This window comes from Halichoeres trimaculatus, unplaced genomic scaffold (assembly GCF_033239565.1).
Source record: "Halichoeres trimaculatus isolate MK-OKI-2021-1 unplaced genomic scaffold, fHalTri1.1 fHalTri1_scaffold_14, whole genome shotgun sequence".
In the NCBI taxonomy this organism is placed as follows: domain Eukaryota; kingdom Metazoa; phylum Chordata; class Actinopteri; order Labriformes; family Labridae; genus Halichoeres; species Halichoeres trimaculatus.
The window spans coordinates 34,500,711-34,520,837 of record NW_027437192.1 but is presented as its reverse complement, the minus strand read 5'-3'; the positions used below and the strand labels follow the sequence as shown (position 1 = coordinate 34,520,837).

The 20,127-nt window shown below is 43.2% G+C and overlaps 1 protein-coding gene and 1 pseudogene across 5 annotated transcripts in view; one reads left to right on the top strand and one right to left on the bottom strand.

Annotated features, from left to right (window-relative positions):
- bag6l (BCL2 associated athanogene 6, like) overlaps positions 1–20,127 on the top strand; it is a 75,889-nt gene that overhangs the window by 36,808 nt on the left and 18,954 nt on the right. For 3 of the 5 annotated variants that reach the window (XM_074687337.1, XM_074687335.1, XM_074687336.1), the window contains exons 16-23: positions 31–84; positions 216–318; positions 5,428–5,552; positions 6,725–6,859; positions 6,976–7,032; positions 9,441–9,599; positions 14,214–14,321; positions 15,265–15,411. In XM_074687337.1, coding sequence (XP_074543438.1) covers positions 31–84; positions 216–318; positions 5,428–5,552; positions 6,725–6,859; positions 6,976–7,032; positions 9,441–9,599; positions 14,214–14,321; positions 15,265–15,411 — 888 coding nt within the window. The other 2 variants (XM_074687339.1, XM_074687340.1) reach the window with 2 other exon arrangements.
- LOC141803237 (uncharacterized) lies at positions 3,273–4,922 on the bottom strand (annotated as a pseudogene).

Sequence of the window (20,127 nt, the reverse complement as noted above, 5' to 3'; positions counted from 1 at the left end):
TTTTGTGTTTGTGTGTGTGTGTGTGTTAAGGCAGCAGCTGAGGAGCTCATTAATGGGCTGGAGGAGTACATCACTGACACCTTTGTAAGAACCTCCTTTACTAATGCAACACACACTGTTCTACTGTGGAAGCATAATGCCAATCAGCTGTGTGTGTGTGTGTGTGTGTGTGTGTGTGTGTGTGTGTGTGTGTGTGTGTGTGTGTGTGTGTGTAGGCCTCAGAAACAGTCAGGGGTGGAGTGGACATCGTGCAGACCAACCTGTTGTTCCTCAGGCTGAAGTTCACTCAGATGGCCTCACACATCCTGCACTGCTCAGGTAGAGGGAGGAGTTCACCCTTCACAGTCACACTGGCAAACCATACTGTTTTTAAGCACGCTTCAGCCCTAAAGCAGTTTCAAAATGGCCAGTGTGCCCACGACCATGCTGTGCTTGAGCATGATTCTCTTCTCTGCTTTGGCACGCTTTGGAGAGGTGGGCTTTAGCACAGTTTACTTCATGCACAAGCACAATCACGCGGACAGCATGTGTAATCCATGACATATGATCGCTGCAAGTGCACCTCTTAATAGGGCTGTGCGATATATATATCAAATATAGTCGATATATGGTGGGTTGTTGCAAGTGAGATGTATCGTTTCACTCTCTGCTGCTCTGCTGGTGCCCCTCTCACAGCGAGCACCACACTCCCCTGCCCACCCAGAAAAACTATCCTGTGCATGCATGTTTTGTATTAGGAAAGGAGAGAAAAAAGTCACTTGCACATCTCATCAGTCGCAGGATGTGGATCTTGGGGCTCGTCTTCTAAAGTATTTGGGCTTGCTTTACTGCCTGTATGTTCCCTGCCTGATTCTCTCCTAGCTCTGCAAAAAGAGAAACAGAGGCAACACATTCTTGACTTGCACTTTCGCTTTGCTGCGCACTCTGCCCCTCCCCCTCCCTGCTTGCTGTTTAGTCACAGCAATCAGCTGTGCACTGCATTATGGCAGAGAGGAGTTTGGTGTTATTTTACAGCTGAATACCAAAATACTGTAAGCTTTGATGTTTTCAGAAAACAAATAAGGTTCTGTGGCAACACCACAAGTTTATACGAATATGTAATAATACACCATAAAGAGAACTCCGAGCTGCAAAGCAAAGAAAGGGAGGAGTTGAATCCAATACTTTGGGGGAACACAGACATTTTAATTAATATTGACCATTTGGGAAAAAAAAAGGATTTACAAATCTGCTCTTTTTCATGAATTCATTTGATTAGTCATGCACTATAATTTTATAATGCCCTACAGTTCAAATTCTTTATGTGGGGACCTTAAGTAGATATAAGATTAAAATGTGATTAATTAGATCAATTGATAACAAATCCTGTAAATAATATGATTATTTTTTTATCTCCTGACAGCACTATATACCACATTATGGCTGATGAATGTACTTGAAAGTAGTGTCCACAAAAAAAACATCTTCTAACCAAAATAAACAGGATTTTGTTGTTTAAACTTGTGTATGAGAATATTCAATGATTTAGTCTTCTACCAAAATCTGTTGAGCTTGAAAAGTGTTGCTTCTGATGTTGAATATTGATGTGATTAAAATGCAATTAATTACAATTAATTAATTACAAATGGCATAATTAATTCGATTTATTTTTTAATCAAGTCCCACCACTGATAATACAATATAATATAATATTATATAATATAACATATCAGTCTTTATTTGTATAGCGCCAGATCCTAACAAACGTTATCTCAAGACACTTTACAAAAACATTTACAGGTCTAGACCCGTAAATGTTAATAAAATGTTATTAGCAGAAACCCAACATTAAGACAAGATACGGAGTCTGATCTTATCTTAATCCACCATGAGTACAGGACTTTGCAGCAGTTAGCAAGTTACAATGGAGAGGAACAACTTCCCTTTAACGGGCAGAAACCTCGGACAGAACCAGACTCATGTTAGACAGACATCTGAGGAGACTGTGTTGGGGTTAGAGAGACAGATAGAGAAGAGAGAGTAGGAGAAAGAAATATAGAGGGGGGGCGTGACAGAGGGAGAGGGAGACACACACATGCACTCACACGCAGAAAGGGAGCGAGAGACACAGACATAGTCCTAAGTTTGGCATTGTGGCGACAGTTGAGGTGAAACCTGGGGCCATTCTCGACAATAATCCACAGCGATAGCATCTGGAGTCGGACAGGAGCACAGCAGCAGGCCGACTCCAGATGCTATCGCTGTGATCCCGAGGAACCTTTGAGACAAACTCAGAGCCTCCCAGAGAGGTGTATGGTCAGTAACTATAACAGGACAGTAAGACTAGAAGTTAGACTGACAGACAGAGAGGGAAACAGGAGCCCTGTGTGTCAGTTCCCCCCGGCAGTCTAAACCTATAGCAGCATGACTAATGGAATGGCCACACTGGATGTGAAGTTGCGTCGAGATTACATACAAAGTCAATGTAAAGATGCGTTTGGACGCCAATTCGTCCCGAACAGCGCGCTGGACTCTGGACGTTTGCGTGGCATGTTTGGGGCATCCAGACGCCTCTACGCTCAAGTTGAAATATTGAACTTTCGACACAAATTTGCGTGAGGCTGAGCCGCGGCAGCTAACCAGCAGTGACATTCCCCCCCAACATCACTGATTTGATGACATTGGGGGGGAACCGCCACCTGCTCCGACTCCAACCTCGCCGGAAGATGGAGGAGAAAATAATCTGTGCGGTATGTCATCATCCAGAGTTGTACGATACGACGTGTGTTCTCTACAGAGACCAGAAAAAAAGGAGCAGGCTTGAGTGAAAGCCCCTGAGGAGACAAGTTTAGAAGGTAAGTTCTGTAAATATGTGTTTCCAGCTGGATTTGCCTGGGGTCATCACTGACTCTGACTGTGTTTTGCTCAGTGGAGTTTGGTCGTAAAAGATGGAAGAGCCTCAGGGACACCTTCCTGATAGAGAGGAGGAAAAAAAGGAGCGGGGCAGGGGCAGGGAAAAGATGGAAGTTCTCTGCGGTCCTCTCTTTCCTTGACCCCTTCATTATTCCCAGGGAGACCACCGGGAACATGGGTGGGGGGGGTCGAGGATGAGGTCTCAGGGAACAGCCAAGCAGGGCCAGTGGAGGTGGATTACCAGGGAGAGGCAGCAGGCATTGATTTCACACACTCTCCTGTCATGCTTTGGAAACCACAGCTCAGTTTTTCAGCTGCTCTTTTGGGCTTTCTGTCTTTAAATGAGCGGGTGCTCTACTTCCTCTGCACAGTGATGCGCGTCAGCCCCTCAGCTTGTCAAAATAGTCCAGCGTCCAGACTCGGGTGTTCACATGGTGCATCACAGACTGACCCGCCTGTAAATTCGCGAATTCGCATTTGGTGTGGCCAATAAGAGCTGGTTCAGACCTGATCCAGCTCTAACTATAAGTTTTATCAAAAAGGAAAGTTTTTAGTCTACTCCTAAAGGTTGAGACCTGCTCCCCGGACCTCCCCCGGTACGTACTACTTTTAGAGACCCGAGGTACAATGAGCAGACCTGCATGTTGAGACTGCTGTGACCTGGACGGATAATCCGGAACAATTAAGTCTTTAAGATAGGATGGCCCGATGCCATTAAGAGCTTTGTAAGTCAGAAGAAGAAATTTACACTCTATCCTAGATTTTATAGGTAACCAGTGAAGAGACGCTAACACTGGAGAGATGTGCTCTCTCCTCCCAGTCCAAGTCAGTACCTGAGCAGCAGCATTCTGAACCAGCTGAAGAGTCCTAATAGACTTATTAGGACAGCTGGATAAAAGAAACTACTAGAAGAAACGAAAGCATGGACTAGTTTCTCAGCATCGCTCCGAGACAAGATGTGTCTAATTCTCTTGATATTATGAAGATGAAAAAAGGCCGTCCTTGAGACCTGTTGGATGTGAGAGAGAAAGGACAGGTCCTGATCCAAAAGAACTCCCAGGTTCCTGACAGTGGTGCTGGAAGCCAAGCTGATGTCGTCAGAGGCGGCGATGTTGTTCATGAAAGCTTCTCTGAGATGTTTAGGTCCAAGAACAATGACTTCAGTCTTCCCTGAGTTCAGCAGTAAGAAGTTTCTGCTCATCCAGGACCTTACGTCTTTGAGGCATGCTTCAAGTTTAGATAAGCGGTTGGTTTCTTCAGGCTTCATTGACAAGTAAAGCTGAGTGTCATCTGCATAGCAGTGAAAGTTTATGGAGTGTTTCCTCAATACAGTGCCTATATTGTAATATCATATAATAATATCATATAATATAATCAGCTAGTTAAATAAACCTGCATGATATTTAACTTGAACTGAAAATATGTTACTACATAAAGTTTGGTTTGAAAGTTTGGTTAGCTTAACTGAACCTTGTGGTGATTTTCCCCTTTCAGAATTCACATTATAAAAATTTAACTGAAGAGTCTGCTTGAATCTTTGTACCGGTATGGTATCGTTTTGTGCATCAAAGGGCTGAACTAAACATTTATTTTGTGATTTAGAGGAGAAATCATATATATATATATATATATATATATATATATATATATATATATATATATATATATATATATATATATATATTGACAGTATTGTGTATCCTGATATAGCCAAAAATATATCAAGATATTGGATTTTAGCCATATCGTGCAGCCCTACCTCGCAACAATCATTTTCAACAAAGCCGGGTGTTAGAGGGCTATGTTGGACAACGACTTACCATAAGTCTAAAAGTCTCTCAAGTAGCAGTGTTGTCTGTGTTTCATTGTGCTGACATGTAAACAGACGCTTCGCGGTGATGTAGGCGGGCCATGCATGTGTATGTGACACCTGCTAAAGTCTGGTTCACATTGGAGTAGTGTGACCGCTGGCTGTACTCTTCGGTAGGGAAACGGCACTGCAGGGGGTGGGGGCAATTGTGCTTGATCATAGCACAGTTTGGATGGCCAACATGACCGTGCCCTTCAGCACCTAGACCAGAGTCAGACTGTCCCTCAGGGGGGCAGAGCCATGTACCACCTCAAACCCATGAAGACCACACTTGCATATCTGCATTCACACATGCACCTCTGGAGGAGAAGGGCTGGTGTGTAAGGTGGGTACGGTGACCTCCCACTGTCAAGGAACTGGAGAGGATAAGACACACACACACACACACACACACACACACACACACACACACACACACACACACAAACACAAACACACACTGTGTCGCACACATGCATGAACGTATGCACACACATCAACACCAAACAGTACACTCAGGATGTTGTCTTTGTTGTTGTGAAGAACAGCTTGTTGAGAATCAATGCTACTACAAGTTTGTGTGATTATCGTGTGTGTGTGTGTGTGTGTGTGTGTGTGTGTGTGTGTGTGTGTGTGTGTGTGTGTGTGTGTGTGTGTGTGTATGTGTGTGTGTTGTTTGGTCATAGATCAGTCATTCGGGCCCCGTCTCCTGCTGCTGTGTACTCAGGGACTGTTTGAGTGTCTGGCTCTAAACCTGTTCTGTCTGAGAGGAGAGCAGAGAGCCCTGACCACTGTCATCAACCACATGATCGTCAGTATTACACACGCTGAACACACACACAGTCTGAACACACACAGTCTGAACACACACAGTAACACTCTCTCTACACAGACACTAACACACAAACACACACACTCTGAAAACACACACACACTCTACACAGACAAACTTTATACACACTAACACACACTCTGCTAGGAATAGACAATGATTTTCAAATATTTGAACTGTCATTAACCTCATGAATAAGCATCCACTTTAGTCTTGGCTGCAACTCATTTCACTAACGAGGCTCCACGATTTTTTTAGAGACGCGTATTCAAGCCAGGCTGATCCAAGCCAGGCTGATCCAAGCCAGGCTGATCCAAGCCAGGCTGATCCAAGCCAGGCTGATCCAAGCCAGGCTGATCCAAGCTGCCACTGAGCACGCGTCCGCACTAGATAAAAAGCCCAAACGTGTTGATTGTCAAAAAGACAAAATCATGTCAAAACCAAGAGCAGAGACGTTTTCCTCGGAGGAGCAAATACTCCTCATGGAGTTGTATGAGGTCTACAAAGAAAAATTCACATAAAAGGGTGACACAGTTGCAATTAATAAAGCCAGAGACACTGCTGGTTGTAAGAATACCATGCTAAGATGTCTATATTTGCATGGTATTCATGGTAAACAAATCCCGACTGGGTTTGTGCTCTGCTTGATGACCTTTTTTTCTCACCCTGAAGCTCCTCACCCTACTGTGGCCCAGAGGAGCTCCGTCCTGATCAATGTAAAGCTGTTTAAAACTTTATTTATATTTATTTATTTATTTATTTATCTCAAACTTTAAAAAACAGAAAACATTAGGAAATAAAGAAATAAACATATGAGTGCAAACACATGCACAGCACGAAGTTGATTTCCTTCATGTCATAGATTCAACAAGGTCCTGGAAACATTCCTCAGAGAGTTTGGTCCATATTGACATGATAGCATCACACAGTTGCTGCAGATTTGTTGTCTGAACATCCATGATGAGAATCTCCCGTTCCACCACATCCCAAAGGTGCTCTATTGAACTGAAATTTGGTGACTGGCCAAGTGTGTGTGTGTGTGTGTGTGTGTGTGTGTGTGTGTGTGTGTGTGTGTGTGTGTGTGTGTGTGTGTGTGTGTGTGTGTGTGTGTGTGTGTGTGTGTGTGTGTGTGTGTGTGTGTGTGTGTTCAGAGGAGGATGTCTGCAGAGGTTAATCCCAGTCTGGTGAACTGGCTCACCAGTATGATGTCCATCAGACTTCACGTGATCCTTGACCACAACCCAGTTACTGAAGACCACATCCAGGGCTACGTCATCTACACACAGGTACATCAGGCATAAGTGATATACACGCACACACACACACAGACACAGGTCTGCTCTTTGCTTCCAGCACCTTCACCCCCCCCCCCTCCTTTTTTTAACCTGAGGTGTGTTCCCAGGTCTACCAGAGGGACAGGGAGCAGGCTGACCCCTCCTTACAGAGTTTGAATGATGAGGTAAGTCTGAATCTTTCTGTCATTTTGAGCTGAGTCCACATCACTGCAGACCGAGGGCCTGTTCTTTGAAGCTTGATTAACAAATCCAGGATCTCTCTGCTAGCTGGGCTGACTGAACCAGACATTCTCAGTCCGGATCAGAGGTACTGTGAAGCTGGACATCTACTCAGGAAGTGAACCCAGGGATTTCTAGTCTTGATCAGTGAACTTTCACATTAAAGATAAAAGGGGTGGAGTTTGCAGCGCCTGACCAATCACAAACATGGAGAAACCCTGCAGAGCAGCCTCCTTTACGCTGAAGGAGCAGACACTTATTCTTCAGAAACACAGAGTACTCACACACATCATCCAGGACTAAAAGCAACACTGCTGCAGCAAATTCCAGAAAGGAGTACTGGCAGGAAGTTACTGAATCTTTTAATGAGTAAATTCACAAGATTGATCAAAATTAAATGATCAGACAGTATGAACAGACAGCACTCTGATCACTCAGTTTGACTTTATTACAGCACAGACGTTGGGGTAGAGCTCTTCCTCAGTGTCTTGCCTTTGTTTTAGATTTCCATTCAGTTCTTTGAGGCCCAGCCCCCACCAACCTCACCCAGTGTGTGCACGCTTTGGTCTGATTCTTAACTCCTCACCGTGACACCGTAATTTTGCCAGTAAATAATATTTTAGTCTTAGTCTTTTGAATCACACAATATTTAAGTCTTGTCATAGTTTAGTCATCTAAAACCTTTCAGTCTTAGTCTAGTTTTAGTTGACTTAATACCATGAGAGTTTTAGTCGTAGTCTAGTCTTTAGTCTTTTAGTCTTAGTTTAGTTTTAGTCGACAAAATATTAAAAGATTTTAGTCAGATACAATGTAAACAACCTAACTGTTGTGAAAACGTCCTGAAAATTGTGCAAAGTTCTGCAAACTGTTCTTAGTTCTCCTCCTGTGTAACTGCTGCTGCTGCTGAGGGGCTACAGACAGAGACGTTCACAGTTATGTGGCGTCACATTGTAATGTAACTGCTCTGATACTTGTTATGTGTGAGTGTGGATGTTCATTGTTCCCATTGTGTTAAGTCAGTGAAGGCAACAGGAAAAGAATGAGAGTGCAGTGGGAGAGAGGGGCGGAGATGTGTGTGAGCTAAGAGAGGTTAGACTGTTATTAGTCATTCATTTTCATTTTTCTCTGTTTCTTTAACTTGTTAGTTGACATGGTCCCAGCCGACAGTGGCCAGTTTAATAGTGTTGTATTACAAATCGGTGTCATCCTTTCAGTGTCCGGACTGACGTTATAATACAATTTCTTGATTAATTTGGCGTTATGTTATAACTTACATAAAGGGGTTTGCAGGCAGCGGTATATTTTTTCTTACATCTTGCCCTACCCGTTTCATCCTCTCCATCCAGAGTTTCTTTTTCATCCCACAGCTCGTCTTGGTGAAAAAGTTTGGCACATGTGGCCACATATGGCCATTAGATGCCGGGGTCTGGTGCTTATCTTCTGTTATTTCTTGCCTTTTCTTGCTCTTCTTACTGTCTATATAATTGTGTTTGTACCATAGACTGTGTAATAATAAAAGTTTGTATTTGTTCTCATGATCCTCTGACAAGCACTGCTGTTCGTGCACATGCTCGGACATGTTGTAAAGGTAACAGGCAGCTGTTTATGAGGAAAAAAAGCAAAGCTGGTGTAGGCAGCCGTGGACAGTGTTATCAGCTTCTGTGATACATTTCAACCCGGAGCCACTCCGGGCCTTCGTCCCTCCCAAACATTTTTCATCTCGTCAATTTTGTGACGAAAATGTCAGTTATGTTTTGTCACAGTCTTTATTTTTTCGCCCGTGAAAAACGTTTGTCGACGACCATGATGGCACAAGTGGCTGTGTTCCATAAATTCATGTTTCTGCAGTTCTGCCTGGTGTGACCAGTATTATTAACCTCATTATTTCAGATGAGCCTGACTGTGATGTGTAACATTTGTAACATGTGGCTCCATCAGTCTGCAGATGTAGCTCAGTCCATCTGATGACAATCTGTATCTCTGGTACAGGATGTCATCAGGGACATTAAAGAATTCTATCTATCCCTCAAAACTCTTTCTCTCTTAGGAGCTCCTCTCACGATGCACACACCAACGCTGACAGGATCTTCTAAGAATGGGCAGGATTGTTCAGGAAGTGGTGTTTCTTTATTCACTGATCTCTGATCCAGATCTTAACCTGCTCCAGAGCAGGCTAGCGGTTCAGCATAAGTTACTGTGGTGATTTATCCTGGTAAGAAGTGAACCAGTGTCATAGGATGGAAAACCAAGGGTTAACCCTGAAGTTACCTTACCCAGAGAAAATCCAGCTTCATAATCCAGGTCCAGGAACACTAGGGGCCTCTGGTGTTAATCATATGACCCCCCCTTCCAGATGGCGGAGAGTGTGTCCCCAACTGCAGACTCCCTAAAGGAGGAGGATGGAGGAGCAGCTACATCAGGAGCCCCTCAGCATCCTGCAGAAACATCCCCGGCTCAGGACCAGAACCAGGAGGCCCCTGAGGTGGAGACCTGGGCAGCAGCTGTCCCCCCTGTAAGACTCACACTTACACACTGACAAACCCACACACACACACACACACACACACACACACAAAGAAACAGTCAAATAAAAGCAGTGTGTGTATAACAGCAGCAAATGTACAACAGCAGTAAAACAGTGTGTAGAACAGCAGTGTGTTTACAACAACAGCAGTGTCTTTAACAGCAGTGTGTTTAACAGCAGTGTGTTTACAACAACAGCAGTATGTAACAGCAGTGTGTTTAACAGCAGTGTGGGTTTTTTTTTTTATTATTTTATTTTCAGTTTTTCAGTAAATACAAAAGAAACATCAATATACCAACAGTATACAGATGTGTAGCACAACAAAGAAAGGAAGATTCCCCCCCCCCCCCCCCCCCCCAAATTGTGCCTCCAAAATCTTACTATCAAGAGTCATTGGTATGAGTTCATTTTGTTTTAAAGGTGTCCTGGGTGAAAGTCCAACTTTCAATCCAAGACCTTTATGAACCCCATACCAAAGTTTAACCAGATGCCTCAGTATGGGGTTATCCGTCCTGTTGTTGACTGTCACAGAGTTGTGCTTATATATAAAATCAGTGTGAACCTTTTCTTTCAGGGAGTGTAGTCCAATCTGTATCCAAGAAGGAGCATCTTTCTCCTCAAACAGAGATGAAATGAACCTCATCTGAGCTGCCAAGTAATAATTTTTAAAGTTCGGTAGTCAAAGTCCTCCTGAACCATAGTCCCAAGTTAATTTTGCCATAGATACCCGAGGTACTTTACCGTTCCATATGAATTGTCTGACACATCCATTGAGAGTTTTAAAAAATGATTGTGGCAATGCAATTGGTAGGGATTGAAACAAATATTGCAACCTTGGTTGTACATTCATTTTAATACAGTTAACTCTACCAATTAAAGTGAGGGGTAGACCCATCCACCTTCGTAAATCATCATCTATTTTATTGAGCAGTGGAAGGTAATTCAATTTGTACAGGTTTTTGAGGTTGTTGTCTACAACTATCCCAAGGTATTTTATACCATCTGGAGGCCATCTGTATGGATTCGTGCGCCGGAGGGTGGAATGATCAAAATTTGTCAATGGAATAATTTCACTTTTTTCTAAATTTACTTTGTAGCCTGAGATATTGCCATATGTATGCAACACAGTCTGTAATTTGGAAAGAGAGTTACCGCGGTCTTTGAGGTATAAAATTATAACATCTGCCAGGAGATTAATTTTGTGAACTGTTTGATCTACCTGAAAGCCTTTTAAGTCGGGGTCTTGTCTAATTACTTCAGCTAATGGCTCAATTGCCAAGACAAAAAGTGCTGGAGACAAAGGGCAACCCTGTTGACTCGATCTGCTTAAGGGAAATGGTGTTGAAATCTGTCCATTGGTGCTGATTCTTGCCTGGGGTTTATGGTAGAGAGTCTGAACCCAATTAATAAATAATGGACCAAACCCAAATTTGGCTAATACTTTGAATAAATAGGACCATTCTAGCCTGTCAAATGCTTTTTCAGCATCCAAAGCAACGGCTATACTAGGTTCTGTTTCAGATTTTGTTAAGTGAATGAGATTAAAAAGCCTGCACAAGTTATTAGCAGAGGAACGTTTTTGAATGAAGCCATTTTGGTCTGGATTTATTAACTGTGGCAGGTATTGGCTAACTCTGGTAGCCAAAGCCTTGGAAATCAATTTGTAATCTGTATTCAACAATGATATTGGTCGATAAGAAGAGCACTTCAATGGATCTCTATTTTTTTTGTAGATCACAGTGATTATGGCTGTTGAGAATGATTCTGGGAGTTTTTGAGTTTTACAGGCTAAGTTGATGACATCCATGAGAAGTGGGAGGAGTAAATCTTTAAATTCCTTGTAAAATTCTGGAGGAAATCCATCTTCTCCTGGTGATTTGCCTGTTTGTAATGTGCCCAGAGCTTTTTCAATTTCATTTAAAGTGAAAGGTAGATCAAGACTATTTTGTTCTTCCTGGCTCAGTTTGGGCAGTTCAATCGTGGACAAAAAGTCAACAATATTGCTCAGGTTATCTGGTGGTTCTGATGTGTATAAATGGGAGTAAAACTGTTTAAATGAGTCATTAATTTCTGTTGGGTTATATGTTACAGGTCCTGTTTCAGTTTGAATTGAGTTGATCATTCTAGAGCTTTCTTCTTTTTTTAGTTGCCAGGACAGAATTTTGTGGGCCTTTTCTCCCAGTTCATAATATTTTTGTCTGCTTCTTAAAATATTCTTTTCAATTTTATAAGTATCCAATGTGTTGTATTGAAGTTTTTTATTTACTAATAACTGGTATACTTCTTTAGATTTGGATAGTTGAAACTCCTTTTCTAGTTTCAAAATGTCCATTTCCAATTCTTCTATTTCTGCCATGTATTTCTTTTTGATACCTTTGGTATAGGAAATTATTTGTCCCCTTAAGAATAGAAATAGAAATAGAAATAGAAAATACTTTATTTATCCCCGAGGGGAAATTCAGGAGTCACCGCAGCATTTAAGAAAACAAAAGTAAGAAAGAGTATAGAAAGTGCAAAAATGTCCATAAGAAATTAGATGACGACATCTCGTCCACCACTCCTCCACCACTCTCCAGCCCAGCCAGTCTCCACCTCCACAGGGTCCAGGACCAAGCCTACCCAGCAGTCTGTTCAGTCTCTGTCTCCTGGATCCTGTCTGCTCACAGCAGGCGAAGCTCCTCCGATGTGTCGCGGCGTCTGATGTCTGCTCCGTCAGCCACGTCCGTGAACAGCACGATGCTGCTGGATTAGCACAGCTAGCTCATCCATCCCCCGGGGCTAGATCCCACGTTCCCAACAACGATGGATGGAAGGACAGGTCCACGTCGTCACCTCCCAGCTCACATCCGAGAACCAGCACGTCGTCCTCACCTCCTCCTCCTCAGCTCGAGGGAAATCATCAAGCCCTACACTAGTTAGCATTGACATGCTACAGGCTGCTAATAGCTAATTTTGCATGTAAACAATGCAGCCATGGTTACATGTAGGATCTCCAGATAAACACAGGAGAAAAGTAGTAAAAAATACCGTCGAAGCCACAAAAAGCTTGGTGTCCGTGACCGACAATGAACCATACAAAGTGATGATCCACTCCAAATACAAAGATTACGAAAAAGAGACGAAGAAATTACAAGAAACGGACAAAGACGAGAGAGCTGCTGCAACAGGCAGCTACTTGGGTAGCGCCTAGCAACCAAAAAAAAAAAAAAAAAAAAGAGAAGAAGAAGAAGGCTTTAAGTGTATCCCATAATATGAAACTATTAGGGGCAGAGGCACAGTTTGTGTCACAGAACAGCCCTCGTACAACCAAGTAAAATAAAGTAAAACACTGACCATTTGAGCAGAAAGAAAGAGAAAAAAAAAACACGATCAAAAAACATGGAACATTACTCACAACAATCCCCCCACCCCGCCTTATGCCCACCCGAACCTGGCACATAGCATCCCATACTAAACTCAGAGGAGCTAACTTGGCAAGTAAAGGAATTATTACCACAGGCTCCATCTCCGCAAAATTATAATAACATGAACTACATGGTACCACGCAATAAAGATATTTACGTAAGAAAATATGAACAGTATCAACATCTCAGGCTGTATAACAGAGGTTTCGTCGCCTCCGCCGGATCCGTGAAGATCTTGGGGTCCCCCCCGCCTCGGGGGTAAACATAGAGCTTGGCCGGGTACCGCAGACTGTGTTTTATTCCTTCGTTGCGCAAATCCTGTAACACTTTTTTGAAGGCGCGGCATTGAGCCATGACTTCGTTGGTGTAATCCGGGAAAATAAGGATCTTTCCCCCCTTGTATTCCATCGACTGCTGTCTGCCAAGGCGAAGAATCAACTCCTTCTCCTGGAAGTGGTGGATCCTTGCAAGGATGGTGCGTGGTTTGGCGCCGACGGCCGGTTTCGGCTGGAGGGTGCGGTGCGCCCGGTCGATCTTCAGAGACTGGAGACGAATTCAGTGGGTCTACCTTCCTCCTCACCTTCTGGTATCCCCACGATTTTGATATTGTGCCTCCGGGAGCGCGCCTCCAAATCAAGCACTTTGTTGTGAAGCTGAGTGTTGCGCTCTTCCAGCTCGGTGCACTTAGCTTCTAGCGCCAGCATGCGGACATCAAGGTCGCTAGCAGCTTGCTCTTGATTAGCCATCCGGGTTTGCAGTTCAGCCTGAGAGGCTGCAAGTGACTGAAACTTTGCCTCGAAGGCATCGAAACGTTCATTAAGCAGCGCAGAACTGACTCTGACACCTCTTTACACAGCTCCTTACACATGTTGTAAGTCTTATCCGGGGGCTCGTCATGATTGGTGGGAGAGCCGTTGATGGGGCTACGACTGCCGATGGTGCTAGCCCTAGCTCCGGTAGCTTGGCTGTCAGTGGTTTTGGCTTTGCTCGAGATGTTTGGCTTCGGCATGTTGATTCTTAGTTCTTTGGGGTTCTTATAAGCCTATACTGGAGGTATACGCGCATAAAAGATGCGGTATGAGATCATTTAAAAGTTGCAGAGAGGAGCTCTGACAAAACACGTCTACATCGTTCGCATGCGCACTAGCGCCCCCAAACAGCAGTGTGTTTAACAGCAGTGTGTTATGTGTGTTGTAAGGAGTGGGTTCCAATCATCAGAAATGATCAGCTCTCTCAGAGGAAGATTAAAGCTCAGCCCCCCCTGTCTGACGCATACCTGCATGGCATGCCAGCCAAGAGGAGGAAGGTGAGAACACACACACACACACACACACACACACACACACACACACACACATACACACACACACACACACACACACACACACACACACACACACACACACACACATATACACACACACACACACACACACACACACACACACACATACATATACACACACACACACGTATACACACACACACACACACACACACACACACACACACACACACATACACACACACACACACACACACACACATACATATACACACACATACACACACACATATACACACACACACACAGTTTTTCAGAGTGTGAGTTTTTCCTGTAAATAACAGTGCATTACACTAGCTGCTTTAGGAGCTGCAGGTGCTGCATGTGCTGCATGAGCTGCATGAAGCCATAGCACCCTCCCTCTGCTGCTAGGCTAAGGTGTCTTTACATAAAGCTGTCAGTTCATGTTTTTAGAAGTTGCTTTAAGTATACTGTTTTAATGAAATACAGGTTCTGTTATTAACTAAACACAAATAATTCCATATCAGAAATGAGAAATACTTCATAGACCAAGTTGGAATTAAGTGTTCAGTTGCTCTCAATACAAATACAGCAGTAGGAAATGGAACAGAGATAAAAGAAAAGAAAAAGAAAGAATAGAATAGAAAATACTTTATTTATACCTAAGGGGAAATTCAGGAGTCACAGCAGCAATCAGGAAAACAAAAGTAAGAAAGTGTATGGAAAGTGCAAAACGGTCCATGACAATATAGATGCTGACAGCTTGACCATCATTCTCCAGTCAGCCAGCCTCCACCTCCACCAGTGTACCTGTGGTGCACTGAGAAGCTTACTGTCACCCTGACCTTGTGATAAATGATTGTTTTTAACTCTGTTTCTTCTCTGTGGCTAATTCATTAATTAATTAATGGTACGGCACTAAAGCCCCAGCCCTTACTTTCAGACCAGTCAGAGCGAGGGGCCTCATCTGCTTCTGTCTGAAGCTGTGTGTCGAGCTGCTCGAGCTGCTGGAGTCCTTCCTGTCACCCCCCCTCTCAGCCTGCAGTGGGAGCTGGAGAGACCCGAGCTACAGGAGGAATACACCAGACAGGTAAACTCCATACTGATGCTCAGTGCAGACAGAAGCTCAGTGTGTCACCTTTGCCCACCTGGATTTTAAATCTGTGTCTCAGATGGCTGATCCTGTGCTTTTAGCTGTTTTTACCTGCTGTCTGATATTTGGGATGTTCACCTCATGTTTTATACATGCCATAGATTACCCCCTCTTAAAGAAACAGTCTCTGATCCATCCCTTATGACCAATTTCAGACCCATTTCTTGGTCGCCTTCTTAATCGAAGATTGTAGACCAACTGTCCACTGATGTCCACTGAGCTGATGTCTTTATAAATGACAGTATGATTTTTGAACAGTTTCAGTCACCCCCCTCTCAGCACTGACACAGCTCTGGTCCAAATTTCTAATGATCTAATAATCTAATTTCTTACTGCTGGCAGCTGATGCTGGCCTGTCCTTCATTTTACTTTTTCTTGACCTCAGCTTTTGATATGGTGGCCCACAGTGATTTTTATCAGTCTGAAAAAAAGTGTTGGTATCAGTGGAGTGGTTCTGCACTGGTTCGTATCGTACCTGACAAACAGATCATTCTCTGTCATGCTGGGTGATGCCTGCTCCTCTTTCCTGTGGGGTGCCCCAGGGCTCTGTTCTGGGTCCCATCCCGTTCACTGTTTATGTGCTTCCCCTGGAGCTAATCACCCACAACATGGGTCTGCAACCTGCTGCTCTGGAGCCTCATGCGGCTTTATGACTCCTTTGCAGTGGCTTTGAAAAAATATTATTAAAAAAATCTTACAGAGGGTATTGATGATAGAAGACATTGACACTAAATGATAAAATCATGTGTTAACATTTAGTTGAACTAAATCTTCATCCCATCTGTCAATAAAGCCTGCCACCGCTCTACTTCACCTCCTACAACATCAACAGCCCACCAACTTTCCATACACCTGTGGCTAACCTCAAGTTTTACATCCCTGGGAAGATAACTACATCTACAAAAAGACTAATCGGGAAAAAATGTTATGTATTGATATGTAGCAAGATGCAATAGTGAACAACTAAAAATGATGAGTCAATGGATAGTCTCAATATATGTTATCAAATTGAAGTATTCCTTCTAAAATTTTGTTTTTTTTTTTGCAATTTTTATCAATTTGAAAATAATTGAAAATTTGCCAAATTTCAAAACTGTCAATCTAAAAAAACATATGCATAGTTGGCAAGATGGTGCCGGTGTGTGTGGCTGCTTGTCTGTCGCTGCCACATTTGTCTGTATTTTTGCTGTTCCTGACTTTGATCTTTCAAGAAAATGAGTCTCTGCTGGTTTATCATCTTCAAGCTTCTCTAAATCTCCAACATTCTTGCCTTCATCTGGTTCTGTTTGATAATGACGGACAGAAAATGTACCACTGCTTCTGCCAGGAACCCCGACTCACCTGTACCGGGCTCCTATGCTACCCACACAGCGAAGGCTTTTCTTCCGCCGTAGCAAGTGAAGCGGTTGGATGATCAAACCTAAGGTTGCTTTGATGCCTGATGCTTCCCGGCCATCACATAGATCTGTTTTTTCCTCGTGCCTTCTTGGATCCAGTTGATGTCTGCCTGGTGTCTTTGGTTGGCTTTGATGACAGCAGGACTTATCAGTCCGCTCGTCAGTGTCACCTGCGACTTACCCTGCACCGGGAAAATCTTGGGAACTTCCGGTCACTGTGCCAGTCTCCTCAACTGGAGGAAGCCGATGCTCCAGCTCCAGCCCCTGCCAGAGCTGGTTTGGTGAACGCCAGATCGCTGGCAAACAAGACTTTTATTCTCAGGGATTTCTTTGGTTCTGAAAAAACTTGATTTTCTGTGCATCACAGAGACGTGGCTGAGTGCTGGGGAGCCAGGTGCTTTATCCGAACTTTTACTGGCGAATTTCGGCCATTTTAACACGCCTTTGGCTTCAGGGAGAGGGGGTGGGACTGCGGCCATTTACAGAAAAGACCACAAATGTAAGCTGAGTTCCTTACAGTCTTCTTTCACCAGCTTGATATAACCTCACTTGAGGTGAGCTGCACTGACCCAGTTTTCTGCGCTGTTATATATCACCCTCCCAAATGCAATATGAACTTTTTAAAGGATTTCTCAGATCTTTTAGCTGAGATCTGTTGTGTCTTTAACAACTGTAAAGATGAATAAAGGTATACGGAGACGGAGCTTCCATTAGCATGAACTTTACTGCTAAACAGCAGTTCACAAAGATGCATGTAAAACCATATCACTGCGCCAAGGTACCCTACTATAAAGGGCGTGGTAAGGCACAAGGGGTGCTATAACTCTGCTTGAATATATAGTCCATACACTACAATTCCTCCCCTTTTAAATTGAATGGATAATAACAATAAATGCATAACAATCCATTCTATACACAGGACAACTTTTTTTTTTTTTTTTTTTTTCAACACCTTGTGTTTGAATGTTTGTCATAACAACTCAACATGCGAACTACAAGTCCAGTCTTTTAGGGGGCGCTCTGAACCTTTCAGGATAGCATCTCTGGACTTGTGGAGTCGGTTTAGGGGTAGAAGAGTTCTTATACTTACAGCTGACGTGTTGGTGATGGGGGTCACTGAGGTGTGTGTCTGGAGATGATGATGGGTCACTTTTTGGTTGCGCATCCAGAATCTGATCTGCATGACGTCTCCATGTTTGTTCTCCCACGTCAACTGTGTACATCAGTGGTCCAGTTCTGGATGTTATTTGGCCTGGGGTCCACTTGTCATCTCTGTAGTCACGTGCCAGGACTTCCTGTCCAATCTCAAAGTCCCTTGCAGTCTCACCTGATAACTGACTAAACTGCTTATTCTGCACTTCCCTCCGCAGATTTGGTTTCAGGAGATCTATGCGGGATCTGAGAGTTCTGCCCATGAACAGCATTGCAGGTGCTTGGTTTGTTGTTGAATGAACAAAGTTTCTGTAGACAAAAAGGAAGTTGTCTAGCTTGTGTTGAAGAGTGATGTCTTCCCTTTCTATCGCTTTAATGGACTTCTTAAAGGTCTGCACAAATCGCTCAGCTAATCCATTTGTAGCTGGATGGTGAGGTGCTGACTTTAAATGCTTGATCCCATTTTGCTTCATGAAAAGAGTGAACTCTTCTGAAGTGAACTGTGGTCCATTGTAGCTCACTGATTGTTCCAGCAGGCCATTTCTAGCAAAAATTGACCTGAGGGCACCTATCGTCTTTTCTGAAGTGGTTGACTTCATCAGTATCACCTCTGGCCACTTGGAACGAGAGTCAACAGCAACCAGGAACATGGAGTTCTTAAATTGTCCTGCAAAATAAAACCTAAAAGAAAACCTAAAGAAGTGGCTGTTAAGTAAACAAAACTGCAATCATGATCTCTGATAACGAATAAATGTCACCATGTCACCTTTTGCATAATCATGTTACATTGTTGATATTGTGCAATACCACTTTGTCACTTTGTCTAAGTACTGGTAATCATGTTGTAGGACAAGAGGTGATGATGCCATGTCATCACTTCTTGGACTACTATTTATTTATGTAACTAACTGATTATCCTCATCTGACCACCCATCACCTTCTTTAATCTATTTATTTAGGTTTTTTTCTCTCAATCTTCCATTTATTTATTTATCTATTTTTTTCCCTCTCTCTTTCATTGCCTTCCCTCTACTCTCCCCTTTTGGCCTCATCCCCACAGTCTGATTATACTATAACTGGCATTAACCCTTAAACACCATAATCAAATCAATACATATGACCTGGACTTGCACTGCTGCAGCCCCATTCCATCTCCACCCAGCTCTCTTTTTTTTTTTTTAATACCTCTCTCTCTCCTTTCTTGAAAATTTTTCACTGCTCATTTATCCAAGAGACCTGGCACTTTAAATATGATTTTAATGTATTGTAAAATGTTGTATTATGATAATGTTTCTCTGTTCTTTCTTTTCCTTAAAAAGAATCAAAACAAGAAGAACAGACCCCTTTAAATATTATACTTGTATTTTTTTTTTTTTAACCTGTTTGGTTTTATATTTTAGCTGGGGGGACTACCAATGGAAATTAGCTTGGTAGCTAGATTTGGGTACATTTACAGTTTTTTTTTTGTTTTTTTTTAAAGTGTGAATGAATGTACATTGTCCCTCCTTATCAAATAAGCTAAATTGAATTGAATTGAAATCATCATGCACCCGTTGCCATGGTGCTGACGGCCATTCCCAAGGGTGAAGGGGTGCCTGTGGTGGTGCGTTTTGGACTCTGTGGCAACCTGAACAGCCTTTGGTGATGTCCTCAAGTTGTTTGTCTATCCCTGGCCACCAAACATAACTCCGGGCTAGACTTTTCATTTTGACTGTTCCAAGGTGTCCTTCATGGAGAGTCTCTAACACCCTGGCTCTGAGTTTTGAGGGAACTACGACACGAGAGCGGCACAACAAGGTTCCCTGACAGATTGAGAGTTGGTCTCATCTTGTTGAAAAGTAAATGGTAAATGGTAAATGGACTTGAGCTTATGTAGCACTTTTCTAGTCATGGACCACTCAAAGCTGTTTTACACCACAGGTCACACTTACCCATCCACACCCATTTGCTCTCACATTCACACACTGATGGATCCAATCTTTACTGTGACAGCTATCCATCAGTACATCGAACACATGCACGCCCTTTCATACCCATTCACACACCACTGACACAGCAGTGGGAGCAACTTGGGGTTAAGTGTCTTGCCCAAGGACACATCGCC